Source organism: Penicilliopsis zonata, assembly GCF_001890105.1.
Source record: "Penicilliopsis zonata CBS 506.65 unplaced genomic scaffold ASPZOscaffold_8, whole genome shotgun sequence".
Taxonomy (NCBI): domain Eukaryota; kingdom Fungi; phylum Ascomycota; class Eurotiomycetes; order Eurotiales; family Aspergillaceae; genus Penicilliopsis; species Penicilliopsis zonata.
Window position 1 is genome coordinate 637736 of NW_019208918.1, and position 18503 is coordinate 656238.

At 54.0% G+C, this 18503-nt stretch overlaps 6 protein-coding genes across 6 annotated transcripts; 4 read left to right on the forward strand and 2 right to left on the reverse strand.

Moving 5' to 3' along the window:
* ASPZODRAFT_2070377 (hypothetical protein) lies at window positions 1-1713 on the reverse strand. The gene is made up of 2 exons (XM_022727650.1): window positions 1653-1713; window positions 1-1511 (listed from the first exon to the last, which is right to left on the reverse strand). The coding sequence occupies exon 2, from the start codon at window positions 1261-1263 to the stop codon at window positions 166-168; it is 1098 nt and encodes a 365-aa protein (XP_022580679.1). The 5' UTR covers window positions 1264-1511; window positions 1653-1713; the 3' UTR covers window positions 1-165.
* Window positions 1714-5614: 3901 nt separating this feature from the next.
* ASPZODRAFT_16767 (hypothetical protein) lies at window positions 5615-6548 on the forward strand (the record flags this gene model as incomplete). Its single annotated transcript, XM_022726838.1, has 6 exons — window positions 5615-5695; window positions 5757-6032; window positions 6089-6177; window positions 6236-6274; window positions 6326-6393; window positions 6448-6548. 6 exons carry the CDS (start codon window positions 5615-5617, stop codon window positions 6546-6548), a joined length of 654 nt encoding a protein of 217 aa, XP_022580680.1.
* A 5-nt stretch (window positions 6549-6553) lies between these two features.
* On the forward strand, window positions 6554-8732 carry ASPZODRAFT_133177 (hypothetical protein). Its single transcript, XM_022723208.1, has 3 exons — window positions 6554-7132; window positions 7208-7479; window positions 7545-8732. Exons 1-3 carry the CDS (start codon window positions 6783-6785, stop codon window positions 8501-8503), a joined length of 1581 nt encoding a protein of 526 aa, XP_022580681.1. The 5' UTR covers window positions 6554-6782; the 3' UTR covers window positions 8504-8732.
* Window positions 8733-9228: 496 nt separating this feature from the next.
* ASPZODRAFT_67303 (hypothetical protein) lies at window positions 9229-14255 on the forward strand (the record flags this gene model as incomplete). Its single annotated transcript, XM_022729447.1, has 2 exons — window positions 9229-9289; window positions 9391-14255. 2 exons carry the CDS (start codon window positions 9229-9231, stop codon window positions 14253-14255), a joined length of 4926 nt encoding a protein of 1641 aa, XP_022580682.1.
* Window positions 14256-14739: 484 nt separating this feature from the next.
* ASPZODRAFT_152378 (hypothetical protein) lies at window positions 14740-16032 on the forward strand (the record flags this gene model as incomplete). The annotated part of the gene is made up of 2 exons (XM_022725848.1): window positions 14740-14784; window positions 14902-16032. 2 exons carry the CDS (start codon window positions 14740-14742, stop codon window positions 16030-16032), a joined length of 1176 nt encoding a protein of 391 aa, XP_022580683.1.
* Window positions 16033-16507: 475 nt separating this feature from the next.
* ASPZODRAFT_142797 (hypothetical protein) lies at window positions 16508-17502 on the reverse strand (the record flags this gene model as incomplete). The annotated part of the gene is made up of 2 exons (XM_022724884.1): window positions 16508-17060; window positions 17126-17502. The coding sequence occupies 2 exons, from the start codon at window positions 17500-17502 to the stop codon at window positions 16508-16510; spliced, it is 930 nt and encodes a 309-aa protein (XP_022580684.1).
* Between the last annotated feature and the right edge of the window lie 1001 nt (window positions 17503-18503).

Consider the following 18503-nt stretch of genomic DNA (forward strand, 5'->3'; position numbering starts at 1 on the left):
GAAAATGAAAAAAAAAAAAAAAATAGAATAGAATAAATTGAGAACAAACACCAAACGTCCGTTCCAGAACAACCGTGATGACCAAGTACATACGACGAAGTAAGAAGGAGGATGAAGAAAAGGAGGTGAGTGAGTGCAGCCATCCACGGTACGGAAGAAGAGAGATCAGCCTTCTTCATCGGAAGGCTCACCCGAGTCCGGGTCGCTGTCGCTGGCACTGTGTCGCGTCTTTGATTTTTTGGAGTTGTTCTCCTTCTCCTCTGACAGATCACTGGATTTGCGTTTCTGAGCACTGGAGCCGATGGAGGGAGAGTCGGTGGCGCCAGACTTGCCGCTGTGATTACCGGAGTCCTGGGCGCCACTGCCGCCGCCGCCGCCGCCAGCTGCCTGGTTCTTCTCCATGGCAGCGACCTCGTCAGCGGTGAGGAAACGACCACCGGGCCCACGGGGCCGGCGCATGGCGTGATTATGGCGCGACTCGTGCAGGTAAGGCTTGCGACCCTTGGAGGTAAGACGGAGCTGCTCCTCGAGCTTTTGACGAGCGACACGGCGCTTGAGGATGCGGTGGAACTGCTTGGCGTTGACGTAGAGGGGCGACTCCTCGGCGGTCCCTTGGACCATCTCGGGCGACGGCTGGCTGTGCTGAACGGACGGCTGTGGGGGAGGAGGCATGGTGGGAGGCACCGAGGGCCGCCCGACGTGGTTGATGACGGGCTGAGCACTGGGGACGTGTGGGCTGCCGACGTGACTCATCCGACGTTGCTGCATGGTGACCTGGGAGGCCATTGGGGGCATCTGGCCAGGGATCTGAGGCGGCGAGCGAGGGTTGCGGTCGGATTTCACCTGGACGCCGGCCATGCGCGGGGAGCCGCGGGGGCCCTGGGCCATCTGACCCGCCATCGAGTCCTGGTGGAGGGGGTAGAACTGCCCCGAGGCGGCAGCGGTAGCCATGGCGGCAGCCTGGGTCGGAGAGATGCCGTAGGGCTGCGGCATGGCTGCGGCGACGCCGTATGACTGCGGAAAATTCATCTGTTGGTGGACAGGACCGGCGGGATTCTGCGCGGGCGGATAATGACTCTGCGAGGGGACAATGGGTGAAGCCTGATGCTGCTGCTGCAGGTGGGCTTGTGGGTTTGTCGGCGAGGTCATGGACCCCACCGGCTGGCCGGCCTGCGGGGGTGGTTGGTAGGAGCCCGGCAGATGCGATTGCGCATGAGGATGTTGGCCGTGGGCTTGTTGGTACTGGGGGGGGTATTCCATCATGAAAGCGTTTCAACGACCGAATCGACGGTCGGGTAAATCAGTTGTAAAACACCCTTCAAAAAGAAAAAATAAGATAAAATAAACCAGGACTAGGCGAATGATTCGTCAATAACCCGATGAGAGAAAGATCAACGAGGTGTTTGGTTGTTGGTTCAACGTCTGACGAGATCGCGATCTTGCGCGCGCGCGACAGTGTTTGCCGGTGTACGAGCGATGATTCGATGAGTTAAAACGGGAGCGCCTGCAGCCTAGGATCAACTCGTCAGCACCAAGCGCAGGACCGATCGGTCACTGGACCTGTGACAGGTGGGGAAGAAGAGTCAAGGGAAACGGAGATTCGGACGTTGGTTGGTCTTCTTTTTTTTTTTTTTTTGGAGGGGCATACATACACACGATGCGACTCTCTCTCTCTCTCTCTCCTTCTGTTCTTGGTGGGAATCGCCGGTGTCCTCGACGGCGGTTCGACGGTCTTTTTCTGTCGAATACGTCTGATTACGTTGCCGACGACCGGGTGTAACGTGGTTGGGCTCTGATGCAGCAGGCCACCCGGATGGGGGGAAAGCAAGAGGGACAAGAGAAGGATGGAAAGAGGGAGGGGGGTGGGTTAACGCCCTCTCGACCGGGGGAGCGGTGGCTGATGCGTTGTCAAGGAAGACAGACACACAGAGCAGGGAAAAAAAAAATAGAGGAAAAAAGAAAAAAAAAAACGGCGATGCCTTAGGAGATTGACTGCGCCTGCAGAAACAGCACAAGACAATCGCTACGCCGTCTATACCCGCTGGGTAGTGGTGGTGGTGGTGAGCCTCGTGGCCTCGGGGTGATCTGAGGCGGTGCGGAGCCAAACACACACTTTAGCTTGAGCCTCGGCAGGGCACAGCAGGAATCCTATCGAGCCAACCATCAGAAATAGAAGTGAGGGGGGGAGGGAAGAGAGAGGGATGCATGCGTTGGCAAGGTGTTAAGTGGTAAGGATGTGAGGTTGAGTGTGTGGCAGCGAGACATACCTGGAGCCTAAGGCGCCTGAGGCCAACGAATTCGGACTAGACCGGCGGCGCGCGCAGCAGCGACAACAACAACAGCCCGGCAGTCCAGGGTGTGTGCGATGACGCAGGAAAAACGCCAAAAGGTAAAAAATGAAAATGAAAAAGAACTAGAGATAGGCGCGACTGGGAACAGGGTAGTTGTCAGCATAAAATTATTCCATCAAGGAAGATGATAATAAAACAGAGATGGTAGCGAAGGAAAATTCCGGGAGGGACGCGTGGGACGCGACCGCAACAGAGAACAAAAAGAGGCAGCGGTCGCAGAACAATTATCTCGAAAGAGGAAAAAAAAATATAATAATAAAATAGACAGCGACAATAACCAAGGATCAGAATGGATCAAAAGCGATATGGAGGACCCCAAGACGCTGGGGCGTCTGGTGGAAGTCGTCGCATCGCAGCGCATAGCACACTGCTGGGTGGAAGAGCGCCGGAGAGAATTGGAATGATATGGTTTACCTGGATGGGGGAGCGTCCGCACGATCGGAAGGTTCTCCGCCGAGAGGGACAGTGGATTTGGATTGGCGAAAGAAAGGGATTGGGTTGGATGATCTGGAGGTTTTGTCTGGACCAGAGGAAAGGCGATGGGAAAGCCCTCTCTGATTTGACGAGGGGACAGTGTGAGGGAGAGGGCAGGAGAGAGGATGATTCGCGGGGAGGGGGGAATTGAATGGCACAGGGAGGGGAGACAGAGAGGGGGGGGGGGGGGGGGGGGGGGGGGGAGGACAGAAGCAACGAGTGATGTCAGGGAAGAGAGAGAGAGCCAGAAGGGATAAAATACATACCAGTTCGTGCTCTGATTGAAGGAGAGGGGGAATAAAGTGAGCGTGTCACGGAGGGGGAGATGATGATAGGATGAGGTCGAGGAAGCAGTGAGGAGGCAAGGCCAAAGAGCCAACGAGAGAGAGCAGGAGGAGAAAGGCTGGCGAGAGGAAGAGCGGGCGATGGGGCATTTGTACGGCTGGCGCAGCAGGGTGACTGGCTCGTATTGACTAGTATTTTTACAGGTATACCTTACAGTAGTGCTAGTAGTACTACAAGGAGATAGTAGCATACTACTCTGTAGAATATACTATATATACTATATATACTATAAATACTAGTATATATGAGTGACAATCATTCATATACCTATAAACCGCACTTATAACGAACTATTATCGGCTGAGTCTACCTAGGTAGGTATACTACCTACATAGATTGCTCGATGGAGTGATACCGTATTGTAAGCTGTACGTCGGGACTCTCGGATCAGATCCTGATCGAGTCCGAGTCATCACGTGCAGCATACCACGACCAATCCGGTAAATTCTTGCGGATCTGCTTAGAGGTCACTCGTTATTATCCTAGTTATAATTTATTAGGTAGTTGATTATTATGAGCTATCGTGGTATAGACTTTTTGATTATTTATCTTGTGATTTTATATATAATAATACCATAATTTATCCATATACTATCCAGTATTATAACCTTAGTATTCTCTATTATTATGTGTAGTACCGGTTGCTGATGTCATAGCCCCACGTGTCTTGACCGCCATGTCAGACCAGCCACTGTCACTATCACATCACACGAATAGGAGAGCTCATTCATGAGACAGACTACTACAGAGAGTATGTAGTACGGAGGAACTACCTAGATACAGAGTGGTACTTGCAAAGAACTATAGACTAGTAATATAAAAATATAAATTCAGTCTCTTGGTTAATATTGAGATTACTCTGAGACAGTGAGATAGATACCTAGGTGATTAGTAGGCAGCCTAGGCTAAGCTAAGTAAGCTAAGACTAAGAGCTTACTGACGGTCACGTTATGTCTTACATAATCTCGCTTGCCCAAGTCGAATCCGTCGAGTCCCAACCACAACACTCACTGATCAACACTCCACCAAGCTGTCTACAATCAGGTCAACGAGTCAATAAAAGAACGAACGGATCAATGCTGAAAGACAAATCCATGGCGAGTACACCGAGCATGCTTATCAGCTGATGGTTCATACTTCTGAGCCATCACTCTCATCCACTCAGTGCCCAGTGCTCAGTGCTCAAACTCAGTCAAACTCAGAATCGGACTGCCGCTTGACGTTTCATCCCAGTGATCTTCGCTCGTCATTCTCGGTCTCCATTCGACAAGCACCAGCGGCAATTGCCAGGTCATTTCGGCCTTCTTCTCGAAGCGGGAAGATATGCCTCACAGCAAAACGTGCTCGACGCAGGGTACAGTGCAAGGCGCCACTAGCCTCAGCTTCTTTTTGTCTCCAATCAACCTTGGAGCCCTTTCCCATGCTCAGCGTGCTCCGTATGGGGTACGGAGTAAGGACTCGGATGGAGCCCGAGTACCCCGTTTCCCATTTCCATATACTGAAGGAACCGGGGGCTTAGATTCATCTCCATGACACCAATCATCAGCGACAGCCCCCTTATCTCAGATGAGGTCCAGCGCACTAATCAGTACCTACTAATACACAAAGCCCGCGCCAGCAAGTCATTCTTCTTTTTGAAGAAAAAGACAAGTTAGTGGGTGGATCCGTGGCGACCGCCTCCAGCGAAGCAAGATGAAAAGACACGTCTTGCGCCCCGCCGAAGCACATCCAATCGTGCAACCAAACTGGCTGGATTGGGCCGTGATAGGGCGAAGATGAGCTGGCGCGAACTGCCAGTGGCACTGCCACTTGAACACAGCCTACCTACCTGGTGCTCTACAGGAGCAAAGTTCGCTAATCACAGGATATCAGACGAGTGTCCATGCACGGCTTATTCTAATTCTCGAGAAAAGTCTCAAATGAGATGATATACGATACTATGTATAATCTGTGCTCATCTTTGCACCGTTCTGGATCAGCACACTGCGCTGTCTTGCAGTTCAATCTGTCAGTGCATCTACCTAGGTAGCCTCGACGTATTACAGAATGCAACTGTAATGAGAGTTATACTTTCACCTGAATCTCCCAGAAGTATAGGTAATCACTCTAGGAGATAGATGGAGACCCACGGAAGAGCGAGTAGAGTGAGTATATATACCTGGTATTGGGCAGCAAATCAGGTACCAAGCGCATTATTGTAAAGCCCTAAATACACACTAAATAGACTCGTTTTATACAATGTAGCATGATGCTATATAACTATCTCAGTGCCTAGTATTGTACAATAAATATGTAGAGCACGGAGTATCTGTCTGGCTTATATGAAGTCATTCTTAGCCAATGGGAATTGACTAATTCCGCTTCTTTCACTCTAAATCATTCCTTGTATCAAGAATAGATAACTTGGGTTCTGTAGAATATTTTATCCAGGTACCATTATTGAAATGTCAATCATCAGAATAACACTCCACTCGTCTCTCCTCGGGGCACTCTCCGCCGCCCTGGCGCAAGTCATAAAAAGAGAGGTACAATATTTTCTTCTAACACTTTTCTAATGCTCTTTCTAATACTCTTTCTAATACTAAGATTAATGCCATTCCCATCCTGCATGGCGCATTATATAACTTCCTAAGCACACCCCCGAACTACCTCTGGGGCAAAACATTGGAAGAAAGCTTCCCGGTCGATACCTCTCTTCATAATGGCCACCAGAAAGATATGCACACATTCATAGTCAACACGACCATCAAGCTAGTTCTCGACCAGAGCATCGGCGCGTTGCTCAATACAATGCTTTATATCACTCTCATCGGAAGTTTCAGAGGTTCAACCATGGCTGAAATCCAGGGGAACCTGCGCGAGGTAAAAAAAAAAACCTCACCTAACGCACCCAGTGACTGTCTATAACTAACTGATAGAACACTGTCCCCATGCTCATCGCATCGTATAAAGTCTGGCCGGTGGTGAGCCTGGTGAATCTGACGGTTGTGCCGCTGGAACAGCGCGTGTTGGTGGCTAACCTCGTGGGCATTCTGTGGGGGGTTTATATAAATCTGACGGTGTAGTGACTTGGATAGAGGTGTCCTAGAGATAGATCTTAGTTGGTAAGAATATCACTGTTTCAGCATTGCATTGCCCTCAACTAATTGACTTAGTCTTGATAAAACGGTGGATGGAGATGAAGCATTGCTTTTGGAAGGTCTGTTTGGAGAAGGTAGAGGGTGTAAGTACTGCCTCAGGCACCTTAATGCCTGAGGCATCCATACTCTCTCCTTAGGCAGCGCGGGGAAACCCAAACCGGTTAGCGGGCGAGGTCACCTGAACACACTCACCACCAAGCTCAAGCGACAGGAAGAGCGAGGATGGGGGCGATCCTGATTGTCTGCCCATGGACGGAGACCGGGGATGCATCATGTACGCCTAGACGTTGACCCCGAGACGTATCCCAGGGGATCCAGGTGAATGCAGCTGTGACCATGCGAGTTGCTACAGCGTGCAAGACATGCCGGTACGTCCTAGCCTGTGAAAGTGAGACAGTGGTTTCCTCCCCCCCCCTTTTTTTTTCTAAATGAATGTAGTAGTCGGAAGCAGAGATGCGATGTCAACGACAATATGGTGTGCTGCACCTACTGTGAGAGCAAAGGACTGCCCTGCTCACTGGTGACAAGGCCGCGGCCGCGAGTGTCGTCGTCGGCGGCGACAAAACGGTCTTCTCGAGGGGAGGCTACAGCAGCTCAGGCGGCGGTGTGTACGACGGCTCGAGTGTGCTCTCAGTCATGCTCGCCCGTGGAAGTGTCGCCGTTGCCTCCGCGGGATGTCTGTGAGGACCTGGTGGATGTCTACTTCTCGACTCTGCACGACACCCAGGGGGCACTGTTCCACCGGCCGTCGTTTATGCGGGCGTTTGAAGAGAATACGGTTCCAGATATCATCTTACTCAGCATATCAGCGTTTGTTGCACGGTGAGGATCTACCATCGTTCGCTCACTGATCTTGTGAGGATCAGCGCCCCCCCTCTAGTGGACTGACCCTGGTAGATTCTCGAATCACAGCTACTTTGACGGCGTAGATCGGTGGGACAGAGGCCACACCTGGGGCCGGGCGGCACGGAACATGCTGAACATTCAGACCATGGAGATATCGATCGTCACGCTGCAGGTCTGTCATCTGTTGAGCTCGCTGTCCATCGCCGACGGCGACCCAGCTACCGAGGCTCTATGCAGCGGCATTGCCAATCGGGTTGTGCAGCTGCTCGGGCTGCCGCACCGCCTGAGTCAGGATCCGCTGCAGAGAGAAATCGAATTGCGAGGTAGGTGGACGGGCCTATCTATTCTATGGAATGTGTCGACGAGCGTCTCGATCTGACGAAAACAGTCTGGTGGTCCATCTACATGATGGACGTTTGGATCGCCACCGGCCGTGGCTTCCCGCGAACATTCCATCTGGATCTTTCCTGGCCATGGCCGATGGAAGAGGCTGCTTTTGAGCAGCTCGGCCCGGACGCAGCCGTAGACCTGATAGAACTGGACAATGACCACATCCTCCGCAAGACCAGCATGTGGGGGCAGATGATCCCGCTGGCTGCGCTGAAAGCGCAGATCCAAGACCTGAACGACTCGGCCCGGTATGCAGGGGACACGATGGACGAGGGCTTCCTCGAGTCCGTGGCAGACCTCTCCTCCAAGCTGGACCAGTGGGTGGTGGATTTGCCGCCGTCACTGCACGACACCGACGCGAATCTGGCGCAGATTGCAGAGCGCGGCATGGGCCATGTCTTCGTGGCCCTGCATTTCGGCTACCACTACTTCGCCATCCTACTGTACTATCGCTTCCTGCACGACAGTCTCACGCCGAACATGTCCGCGCAACGCCTCGTCTACGCCCAGCGGTGCAAGTTCCACGCCACAGCCATCACCCGCCTCCTCTGGACAGGCACCCACGAGCACCGGTGCAACTGCGTCTGGCTGCTGATCAGCCACCTGCTGGTCATCTCCTCGTCGGTGCACCTGCACACCCTCCTCCTCGACACGGACCCGGACCTCATCGCGCAGGCCCGCATCCTGCTTGAACGCAACTTCATCATGCTCACCAACCTGATGGAAGTCTGGCCCTGGCTCGCCCACACCATGGCGCGCCTGAAATCGTTCCACGACGCCTGTCTGCGCGCCCCAAACGCCGAGGACGCCTTCCAGATGGACGACTGGATGAACACCTTCCTGCACCAGCACTCCCACGTCCTCCCCAGCGACCAGCGCGCGTATCGCAACCAGCTCGTCGAACTAGACCACTGGGAGCATGCCGTGCTCCAGACCGAGCGTTTTATCGATGCATAATCGCTGTATATAACCGCTGTACGGAACACTGTCAATATAGCCACCACTGTACATACTCTGCCAATACCATCTCCATCAATTAATCACTGTAATCACAATCAACTTTCATCCCTCCTCGAATTAATACTTCTGTTTAAGACTGCACCCTGACCCTGCTGACTAAGCCCTGTGGGCCGCATCCCGTGCTGCCAGCGAAAGAGGGAGACTCGCGCATAGCAACCTTCCCCCCCCAATTCATTCCCTCTCGAGTCTCGCCCCCCCCGTCCAAATAACTCGAGGGAGGCATCCCTCCCGCCCTTTTTATTTGCCCGTCCTGGAAAGTTCGCAGCCACGCTGATTTTGCAGCTGCTGGATGGTGGTACGACAGACGACAGGGATTTGTTGCGGTGACAGAAACCAGACCGAAAAGACGTGTGGTGTTTACTAAACTTTCGAGTCCCCCTGGCGACCCTGGGGACCCAACGAAACCAAGTCGCAACGGTTGATCCTCGAGGAGAGGATAATAGAGAGGAAAGGGAGACGAGAAAAAAAAGGGGGAGAGGGAAAAAAAAAGGGAGGAAAAGGAAGGTTGGGGAAAGATCGTGGCTGTTTCCTTTTTTTTCTCCTCAACAAGGCACCTGGCGTGCCGGTTGGATTGCTGCGCGTTCTTTGCAAGAGTCGCGTACTAGCCACCGTTCGCAGAGACTGAAGACGGACGGCCCCCCGTGTATGGGGTGCAGGGCACGATGGCCGGCGGAGGAGGAAATATCAAGGTGGTGGTGAGAGTGCGGCCGTTTAACAGTAGAGGTGAGTGGCGAGGGTTCTTTGGGAGAGTGACGGTGAAGGAGAAGGGGGAGGGAGAGAGGCTGACGATGATGATGATGATGATGCAGAGATCGATCGAGGAGCAAAATGTATCGTGCAGATGAAGGGCAACCAGACGGTGCTCACGCCACCGCCGGGCGCCGATGAGAAGCTTCGCAAGACGGGCTCGAAGGGGGCCCCCGAGGGCCCCAAGACGTTCGCGTTTGACCGGTCGTACTGGTCCTTCGACAAGACCGACTCGAACTACGCCGGACAGGACAATTTGTTTGATGATCTGGGGGTGCCGTTGCTGGACAATGCCTTCCAAGGCTACAACAATTGTATTTTCGCGTACGGACAGACCGGCTCGGGCAAGTCATACTCGATGATGGGATACGGCAAGGAGTTTGGTGTGATCCCGCGAATCTGCCAGTCCATGTTTGAACGCATTACCGCCATTCAGCAGGACAAGAATCTGGGTTGCACCGTCGAGGTCTCCTACCTCGAGATCTACAACGAGCGCGTTCGTGACCTGCTGAACCCGTCTAACAAGGGCGGTCTCAAGGTCCGCGAGCACCCATCGACCGGTCCCTACGTGGAAGATCTCGCCAAGCTCGTCGTGCGATCCTTTGACGAGATCGAGAACCTGATGGACGAAGGTAACAAGGCGCGAACCGTCGCCGCGACCAACATGAACGAAACTTCGAGTCGATCCCACGCCGTCTTTACCTTGACCCTCACCCAGAAACGACACGACGCCGAGACTTCAATGGATACTGAGAAGGTGGCTAAGATCAGTCTGGTCGATCTGGCCGGTTCGGAGCGAGCAACGTCGACGGGCGCGACAGGTGCGCGGTTGAAGGAGGGCGCCGAGATCAACCGCTCGCTCTCAACACTCGGTCGAGTCATCGCGGCTCTGGCGGATTCCTCGACGGGCAAGAAGAAAGGGAACTCGCTGGTGCCGTATCGTGATTCCGTTCTCACCTGGTTGCTCAAGGACTCGCTGGGAGGTAACTCGATGACCGCCATGATCGCCGCCATCTCGCCGGCGGACATCAACTTTGACGAAACCCTGAGTACCCTGCGCTATGCCGACTCCGCCAAGCGTATCAAGAACCATGCGGTCGTCAATGAGGACCCCAACGCACGGATGATCCGCGAATTGAAGGAAGAACTGGCCCAGCTACGATCAAAGCTAGGCGGCGGCAGCAGTGGCGGCAGCGGTGGTCTCCCTGCAGAAGAATCATACCCGCCCGACACGCCCCTCGAGAAGCAAATGGTCTCGATCCAAAAACCCGATGGGACGGTGCAGAAGGTCAGCAAGGCGGAGATCGTGGAACAACTGAATCAGAGTGAAAAGCTGTACAAGGACCTCAACCAAACATGGGAAGAGAAGTTACAGAAGACCGAGGAGATCCACAAAGAACGCGAGGCTGCATTAGAGGAGCTAGGAATCAGCATCGAGAAGGGTTTCATCGGTCTGAGCACCCCGAAGAAGATGCCGCATTTGGTCAACTTGAGTGACGACCCTCTCCTGGCAGAGTGTCTCGTGTATAACATCAAGCCGGGCACGACGACGGTGGGCAACATGGATCAGGGAAACACCGTGGAGATCCGACTGAATGGATCCAAGATTCTCCACAACCATTGCACATTCGAGAATGTAGACAACGCCGTCACTCTTGTGCCCAGTGAGGGCGCTGCTGTCATGGTCAACGGGCTGCGTATCGATAAACCCAAGCGGCTCAGGAGCGGGTTTCGCATCATTCTGGGTGATTTTCATATCTTTCGTTTCAACCATCCGCAGGAAGCTCGTGCCGAACGAGTCGAACAGAGCCTGCTGCGCCATTCCGTGGCCACCAGCCAACTTGGCTCGCCAGCACCCTCCAAGATCCAGCACGACCGCTCATTGAGCAAGACAGGCTCCGAGATGGACGGCGATTCAAGTCGTGCAGACTCGCCCATGCCGTCGCAGCGCGGCCGCGAGTCAGACTGGTTCTACGCGCGCCGCGAGGCTGTGAGTGCCCTTCTGGGGCCGGACCACATCTCGCACCTGCCGGACGGCGAGTTGGACGCACTCTTTGAAGACGTGCAGAAGATCCGAGCTGTCCGCCGGGGCCTGGTGGACAACGACGAGGATTCTGATTCCCTGAATTCGTTCCTCGTTCGCGACAAGTACATGTCGAACGGCACGATCGACAACTTCTCCCTTGACACGGCCATCACGATCCCTGGCACCCCGCGTCAAAACGAGGAGGAGGATGGAGGAAACGGGGACTCGTCGAACTCGGCCCTGCAGTCTGTGCGCCATGAGATGCAACGACAGCTTGACAAACAGAAGGACGAGTACCGCGACCGACTACGGAATGCCGAAGCGTCGCCGACTCAGGATGTGGAGGAATTGCGGCTCGAAAAGACACGCATGGAAGAAGCACTGCAGACTGTGAAAGCGGAATTTGAGCAGCAGCTTCAAAAGCAGAAGGAGGTGTTTGAGCTGCAGATGAAGGAGATGGGCAAACCGGTGCCCCGGATCTACGAGAACGGGTTTGCCCGACTGGAACCGCACGAGATCGAGCTGGCCCGGTCGGTCTTCCGTCACTGGTCGCAGCGTAACTACGTCCGGATGGCGGAGAACGTCCTCCAGCATGCGTCGCTGCTCAAGGAAGCCCAGGTGATGAGCCAGATCATGGACAAGAACGTCGTCTTTCAGTTCGCCGTGATCGACCACGGCCACAACATGGCCTCGTCGTACGATCTGGTGCTTAATGGCATCTCCGGGGACGAAGATGTCGTTCTGGATGAGGCTAAGAAGCCATGCATTGCCGTGCGTGTCATCGACTTCAAGCAATGTGTCATCCACCTATGGTCGATTGAGAAGCTGCAGCGCCGCGTCCAGGCCATGCGCCAGGTGCATCAGTACATCGACCGGCCGGACTACATCCGACACTTTAAGCTTGAGAATCCCTTCTCGGAGCCGTGTTCGCCGCAGTTCTCCCTCGTTGGCGATGCCGATATCCCCCTGACGGCCGTATTTGAGACTCGCGTGCAGGATTTCTCGGTCGAGGTGGTCTCGCCGTACACGCAGAGCGTCGTGGGCATCATTCGTCTGTCTCTCGAGCCCTCGTCGGCGCAGGCCCCTTCTTCTACCCTCAAATTCAACGTCGTCATGCGTGACATGGTAGGGTTCGCCGAGTGGGAGGGTACTGACGTGCACGCCCAGCTGTTCGTTCCCGGTATCTCTGAAGAAGGTGGCGCAACGACCACGCAGATGATCGGGGGCTTTGACGAGAGCCCCATCCGCTTCGAGAGCGTCCACAGTATGAGTTTGCCCCTATCGAGCCCGCGGACCGCCGCGCTCAAGGTGTGCGTCTACGCGCGGGTCACGCAGATGCATCTGGATAAACTGCTCAGCTGGGACGAGATGCGCGACTCGACCGAGGGGGCGTCGCCGCATAAACGCCAGTCGCCCCGTATCGCCGAGTCAGAGTTTTACTCGGAGGAACGACACGACGTCTTTGCGCGGCTCCAGATCCTCGAGCTGACCGAGTCGGGCGAGTATCTCCCCGTCGAGGTGGTCCAGAACAACAGTCTGGATGTGGGCACCTACCAGCTGCACCAGGGTCTGCAGCGCCGCGTGCTGATCAATATGACGTATAGTTCGACCGAGTCTCTGCCCTGGGATGAGATCGCTAATATCCGGGTCGGCGCTGTCCGCCTACTCGACCCGTGGGGCAAGATCCCGGATCAGGACCTGCAAACCCCTGACGTGCCACTGAAATTTGTGCAGCCACCGACGATGAAGGACAACGCTGACGGCACCTCCAACGTGACGATTGTCGGCCAGTGGGACTCGAGCTTGCACGGGTCTCTGTTGATGGACCGCGTTACGGCCGACAAGTACCGGGTCCAAGTCACCGTCCGTTGGGACCTGATCTCCTCGCGGCTGCAGGAACCAGTCGTCTTCGAGGCGGACCCGACGCTGCAGATCCTCGGCCGCACATACATCCGTCCGCAGTCCATGTTCAAGTCGTTCTGGCCAACGACACGCATCGTCCACTCGACCGTCCGCATGTTCTCGCTCGCCATCCGCCCCGTGTCGGCCAAGCGGGCGGCGGACCTGTGGCGCATGAACACGCAGAACGACTACGTCAAGGGCGAGGAGCTGCTCACTGCGTGGTCGCCTCGCCAGATCTCGCTCATCCGCGACTATATCACCGCTCGCAAGCGCCGGCAACGGCTGGCGGAGCTCCACGCGGCTCGCGGCTCGCTCAGCGCCGGCAGTCTCATGCCGTCGCCCTCACCCGTCAGAGGCAGTGGCCGATCCACTCCTCTTCGCACCCTCATCAATAATAATAGTAATAATAATAGCAGCAATGGCCTCAACGGTGGCAGAGAGCAGCTCACGGAGCGCAAAGCCGCGCTGCTGCGCAAGTACCTGGACCTCTGGGTCACCAAGAAGGATCCCACCGACTCCATCCTGGTTCGCAGCAATACAGAACCCCCGGCGGGCGGCGCGGCGTTTGCCTGGCACGCGAAACCGCCCTCCTCCTCTGCCGCCTCTGCTGCCTCGGAAGCGGACCCGTCGATGCTGAAGCCGCGGTACATTGCGACGATCCAGACGCTGCCCAAAAACCCGTCGGCCCTGAAGACGGGCTACCTGCTCACGCCCGATGACACGAACAGCCACTGGGTGCGGCGGTTCATCGAGCTGCGGCGGCCGTACCTACACGTCTACTCGGCCGAGGGGGATGAGCTGAACGCCATCAACCTGCGCAGCGCCCGTATCGATCACGCTCCGGACTTTGCTCGCCTGCTGGACGGGTCGGTCAAAGGGCGGCCGAACGTGTTCGCCGTCTACGGCACCCAGAACACGTTCCTCTTTGGTGCTCGCACCGAGGCGCAGAAGGTCGAGTGGATCTTGAAGATTGACGAGAGCTACTTTAGCAACGGGCGGCGGGAGTCGAATTAACATTTCTTTCCCTTTTTTTTTTTCTCTCTGCTGACAGTCATTTCATCCCACTCATCTTTTTTTTTGATTTCTGTTCATATCTTTTCATCTCTCTGAACTTATTGGACTGATTATCTGTTGAGATCTGTTGAAGACCTGGCGTCACTCCGTCGTTCCATTTTCATTGTTATGTTGAGATACCCCTGAATCCCCTGCAGTGGCACTGCTCTCTCCATGTACATAGATAGAGATAAATATCATTGATTTAGAATTGGTACTCGATTTTTTTAGTCGGAAGCAACGTCATGGTTGACTACTAATAGACTTGTTGATGGGTTGCCATGACAACAAGTTGGGTAAATGACAACAGCCTTCGAATTCACCCATTCATTACTTCTTCAATAACTCAAGCTATGCATATAGCTGAATATCACCAGCAATGAAGCATTGAGTATATATACAAACACGCACACATACACATATATACACATATATATAGATTAAAATGATCATACAGAGCCAATCCATCCGGCTAGGCATCACAACCACCGTCCTCATCACCATCATATTCCTGCTTCTAAGCCGAAGCTCCAGCCTAGGGGGATCATCATTTCCGACCCGGCCTCGCGTTGGGTCCTATCAGGCCGAGGAATGTTTTGCCTCGCAGGAAGATCGCGCGGGGAATGCAACGTGGGAGTTCCACGTGGACCGTGATGGGACGCACCACGGTCTCTCAGATGAACAGTGCCAGCTTGCCTTTCCGAAACTGTTCGTTGAGCTCGACAAGTCTGCAGGGCAGAGGAGAGAGAAGAAGGGAACGCCAATCAGGTATGAGGAGATCGCGGGCCCGCTCGACGACGCAATGGTCCGCGGGGTCATCTATGAGGGGGATCTTTATATCCTTGACGTCCAGGGCATGAAGGCCACGTTCTCGCGTGCGAGAGCGACCTTGAGCTCGCTGCACCGCGCCCTGCAGGCGTTTCCTGGTCGACGGGCCTTGCCGAACATCGAGTTTATCCTGACGACGGAGGATTTTGTGCAGCGCACCAACGAGCCTGTCTGGGCGTACTCGAAACGAGCTGTTGACGAAGACAAGGATGCGGTCTGGCTGATGCCGGATTTTGGGTACTGGGCATGGCCTGAGGTGCAGATCGGCCCCTACGAGGCGGCCAGGCAGCGGATCGCGGCGGTGGACGCCGAGGTGCCCTTTGCAGAGAAGAAGAAACAGTTGGTGTGGCGGGGTAGTCTGGCTCCCTCGCCGGAGCTGCGCGGGCGACTGCTCCGTGCTGCACGGGGAACGAGCTGGGCGAGCATACGGGTGCTGGACTGGGAGGATGCGGACGATGTACGGCTGAACCTCCTGCCCATCGAGGATCACTGCCGGTACATGTTCCTGGCGCACACCGAGGGTCGCAGCTTCTCCGGCCGGGGCAAGTATCTGCTCAACTGCCGCTCGGTGATGGTCTCGCACCGCCTGGAATGGCGCGAGGCACACCATGCTGCGCTCGTTGCGTCGGGGCCTGAAGCCAACTTTGTCGAGGTCGAGCGCGACTGGTCAGATCTGGAGCGCAAGATCGAGTATCTCATCGACCATCCAGACGTCGCAGAGAAGATCGCTGACAACGCCATCCGCACCTTTCGCGATCGATACCTCACCCCGGCTGCCGAGTCGTGCTATTGGCGCCATCTCATCCGCCAGTATGCCTCGGTCTGTGACTTTGAGCCGGAATTGTATACTTCCTCGGAGGGGAGGAAACAGCTGCGCGGAATCCCGTTTGAGACGTGGATCCTCTCCTAGCTTTTGGTTATGTATGGTTGTCTGCTTTCTTTTTCCTCTTCTTGTTCTTGGCATAGGATGGCGTTGGGAGTGAGTTACGATGGACCCTGATGACTCATGAATGAACTGTCGCGCTTTTTTTATGTTTGGTCTTTCCAGCCAGAGGTATACTGGCAAACGGGGATCGACTCCGTTGTCGATGTTGCCATTGACATTGGAGAATCATGAGTGTATAGCTGCTGATTTTATCAATGGTTGCCCAAGGATAAATGTAACCAGATGTGTATTAATTAGATTCAAAATACATCATGAGCTCATTCACAGGTAGCCGTAGTGTAGAGTCATCATTTATTAGTACAGTTTGGTGCTGTTGCTTGCCAGATGGCAAGACTGATGTAGTAAGCTGTACGTGAAATTGCAGAATTAGGGAAGTAATGTTTGACGCCCGAGGAGCTGGCGAAGTTCGTATGGGCTAGAGATGACGAAGCAGATTTTATCATGGCAACTCGGCAACAACACTAGGTGGTTGAGCAGGTTTGACCGCCGTGGAGTCTGCTTCTATCGGCACTGCATTCTCATTCGCCGGCGCCTCATAGACTTGATCCTGGTATAGTTCTGCTGGCTGGGAGGTCGTCTCGGGTGCGATAGGAGTAATTTGCCTTCGTTTCTCTGCTCTCGAGCGACGCAGCCAGAAGCCAAACAGGCCCAAGAGCAGTAATGCACCAACGACCGCTCCGACAGCAATGCCTGCCTTTGCGCCTGTTGATAGGCCGCTGCTGGAAGAGGATGATTGGGTAGAGGGAGCCGCTGATGTCGTTGATGTCGTTGAAGTCGTTGATGTTGCCGTGGCTGTCGTGTATAGACTCAAATCACTGGACTGGTATTCGATGACGATCGGAAGCCCCCACATTGTATAGGTGCCAGAGATCGTGGTGCTGGTGGTGTAGTCCGAGGAACCGAAGCCTCCTGCTCGTGCGGCCACACTGGTTGATCCGGTGAAGGTGCTCAAACAGCCTTGGTAGTCAGACGAAGTATAAAACGTGAAATTCCTGTCAAGAGGTTTTACTGTTAGCACTAACCTGACTTGACCAAGGAAAACGGAAAAGGAAACTACTTTAAACAACAGGCGGCGGTAGTGATCGCGCCGCTCACTTGAAGTGGTGTGTGGGTGGTATAGTGGTCGGGACAGGCGCCGGGGCTGAAGATCTGGTCCTCGAAGACACGTCCACTCTGATCAAAGCCAGGTGGGAAACAAGTTCCGTCTATATCTTCGGAAATAGCATTCTGCAATAGAAGACCGCTGGAAATGCCATTGTAGGTGGAAGCTTCGTAAGTCCAACTGGACGAGCAAGAGGACGGTGCAGTAAATACAGTGACAAGGGCGACAGTAGTGGTCGTAGCCGTTGCCGTAGTGCTTGTGGTGGCCGCATTTGCTGTTGTTGATGCAGCAATCGCTGCTGTCTGAACACTCGAGGCGACAGTGGTAGTCATTTTTGGTATCCAGGTATCGAGTACCTCTTCCTGAGTGTTATTGGCAACAGAATTCAAGTCAAGGCTTTCCCTTTTTTCTGTTCTCTTGTTTTAGTTTTCCTTCAGGAAAACAGCGCGATTCCTTTGGTTAAATAGTCCTCGCTTCAAATTTCCACCAATCTGTCTTTGGCTTAGACGAATGGGCCTAAAACATGGCAGTTCTTGTCAGACTGTCCAGGTGGCCTAGCTCTGCATGATGCGCGAATCAAATGCCATTGGATTGTTTATACAGGGTACCCTTTCAGATTCCGAGGCAGAATTTATCGGCAAATTAAGGTGTAGACTTAATCGAGTCAGGTCCAGCTTAGGGCGCAAGTCTTCGGCTTTTCGACTCTTGGCTTCTGACTCTTGAGCCTCACATATCCCCGTCTGCAACAGAGCATCTCAGGATTGGTCTAACCGCTTAGATATAATACCCAGTATACCCCGTAAGGGTAGTAGAGTGGAGTGCTCAAACTTATGACACCCCACTGCACTGTCAGATGTGGGTTTAGTGAGATCGAAGTAATTGGCCATTCCGTAGTCCGTGTGCTGTGCGTGGAGTGGTGGACAGACGACCGGATCCTACTAACTAGTTAATTAATAGTTAACTACCTAGTTAGCTATTAACTAGTCAACTGTTTAGTGAAACTCTGTAAGCACTTACAGAGCAGGGCTGTCACTGACGCTTCTTGATAATAAAGCCATTCAGGGGTCCTGTGGTAGTTCCTGCAATGCAGTAAATTCCACCATTATTATAGCCCGAAACCCGACGAATAGTGTATAAGAGCCAACAATACTGTCACTGCACTATTAAACCGATTAGCACTAGAAATACTCGACTGGAAAGGGATCAAAAGACGAAACAAACCTCTGCTCCACCGTCGCTTTGATAGCGGCCCGGCCCAGCTGGATCGGCAGATCAAGAAGCTCTCTAGATTCTGGGTGATCAGCATTGATCATCTAAAGGGGCCTCTCTCTCT

Coding starts and splice junctions, on each gene's coding strand:
- ASPZODRAFT_133177 (XM_022723208.1), top strand. CDS start 6,783: ATGGTGTGCTGCACCTACTGTGAGAGCAAAGGACTGCCCTGCTCACTG. Junction 7,133..7,207: donor ATATCAGCGTTTGTTGCACG/GTGAGGATCTAC, acceptor TGACCCTGGTAG/ATTCTCGAATCACAGCTACT. Junction 7,480..7,544: donor GAGAGAAATCGAATTGCGAG/GTAGGTGGACGG, acceptor TGACGAAAACAG/TCTGGTGGTCCATCTACATG.
- ASPZODRAFT_2070377 (XM_022727650.1), bottom strand. CDS start 1,263: ATGATGGAATACCCCCCCCAGTACCAACAAGCCCACGGCCAACATCCT.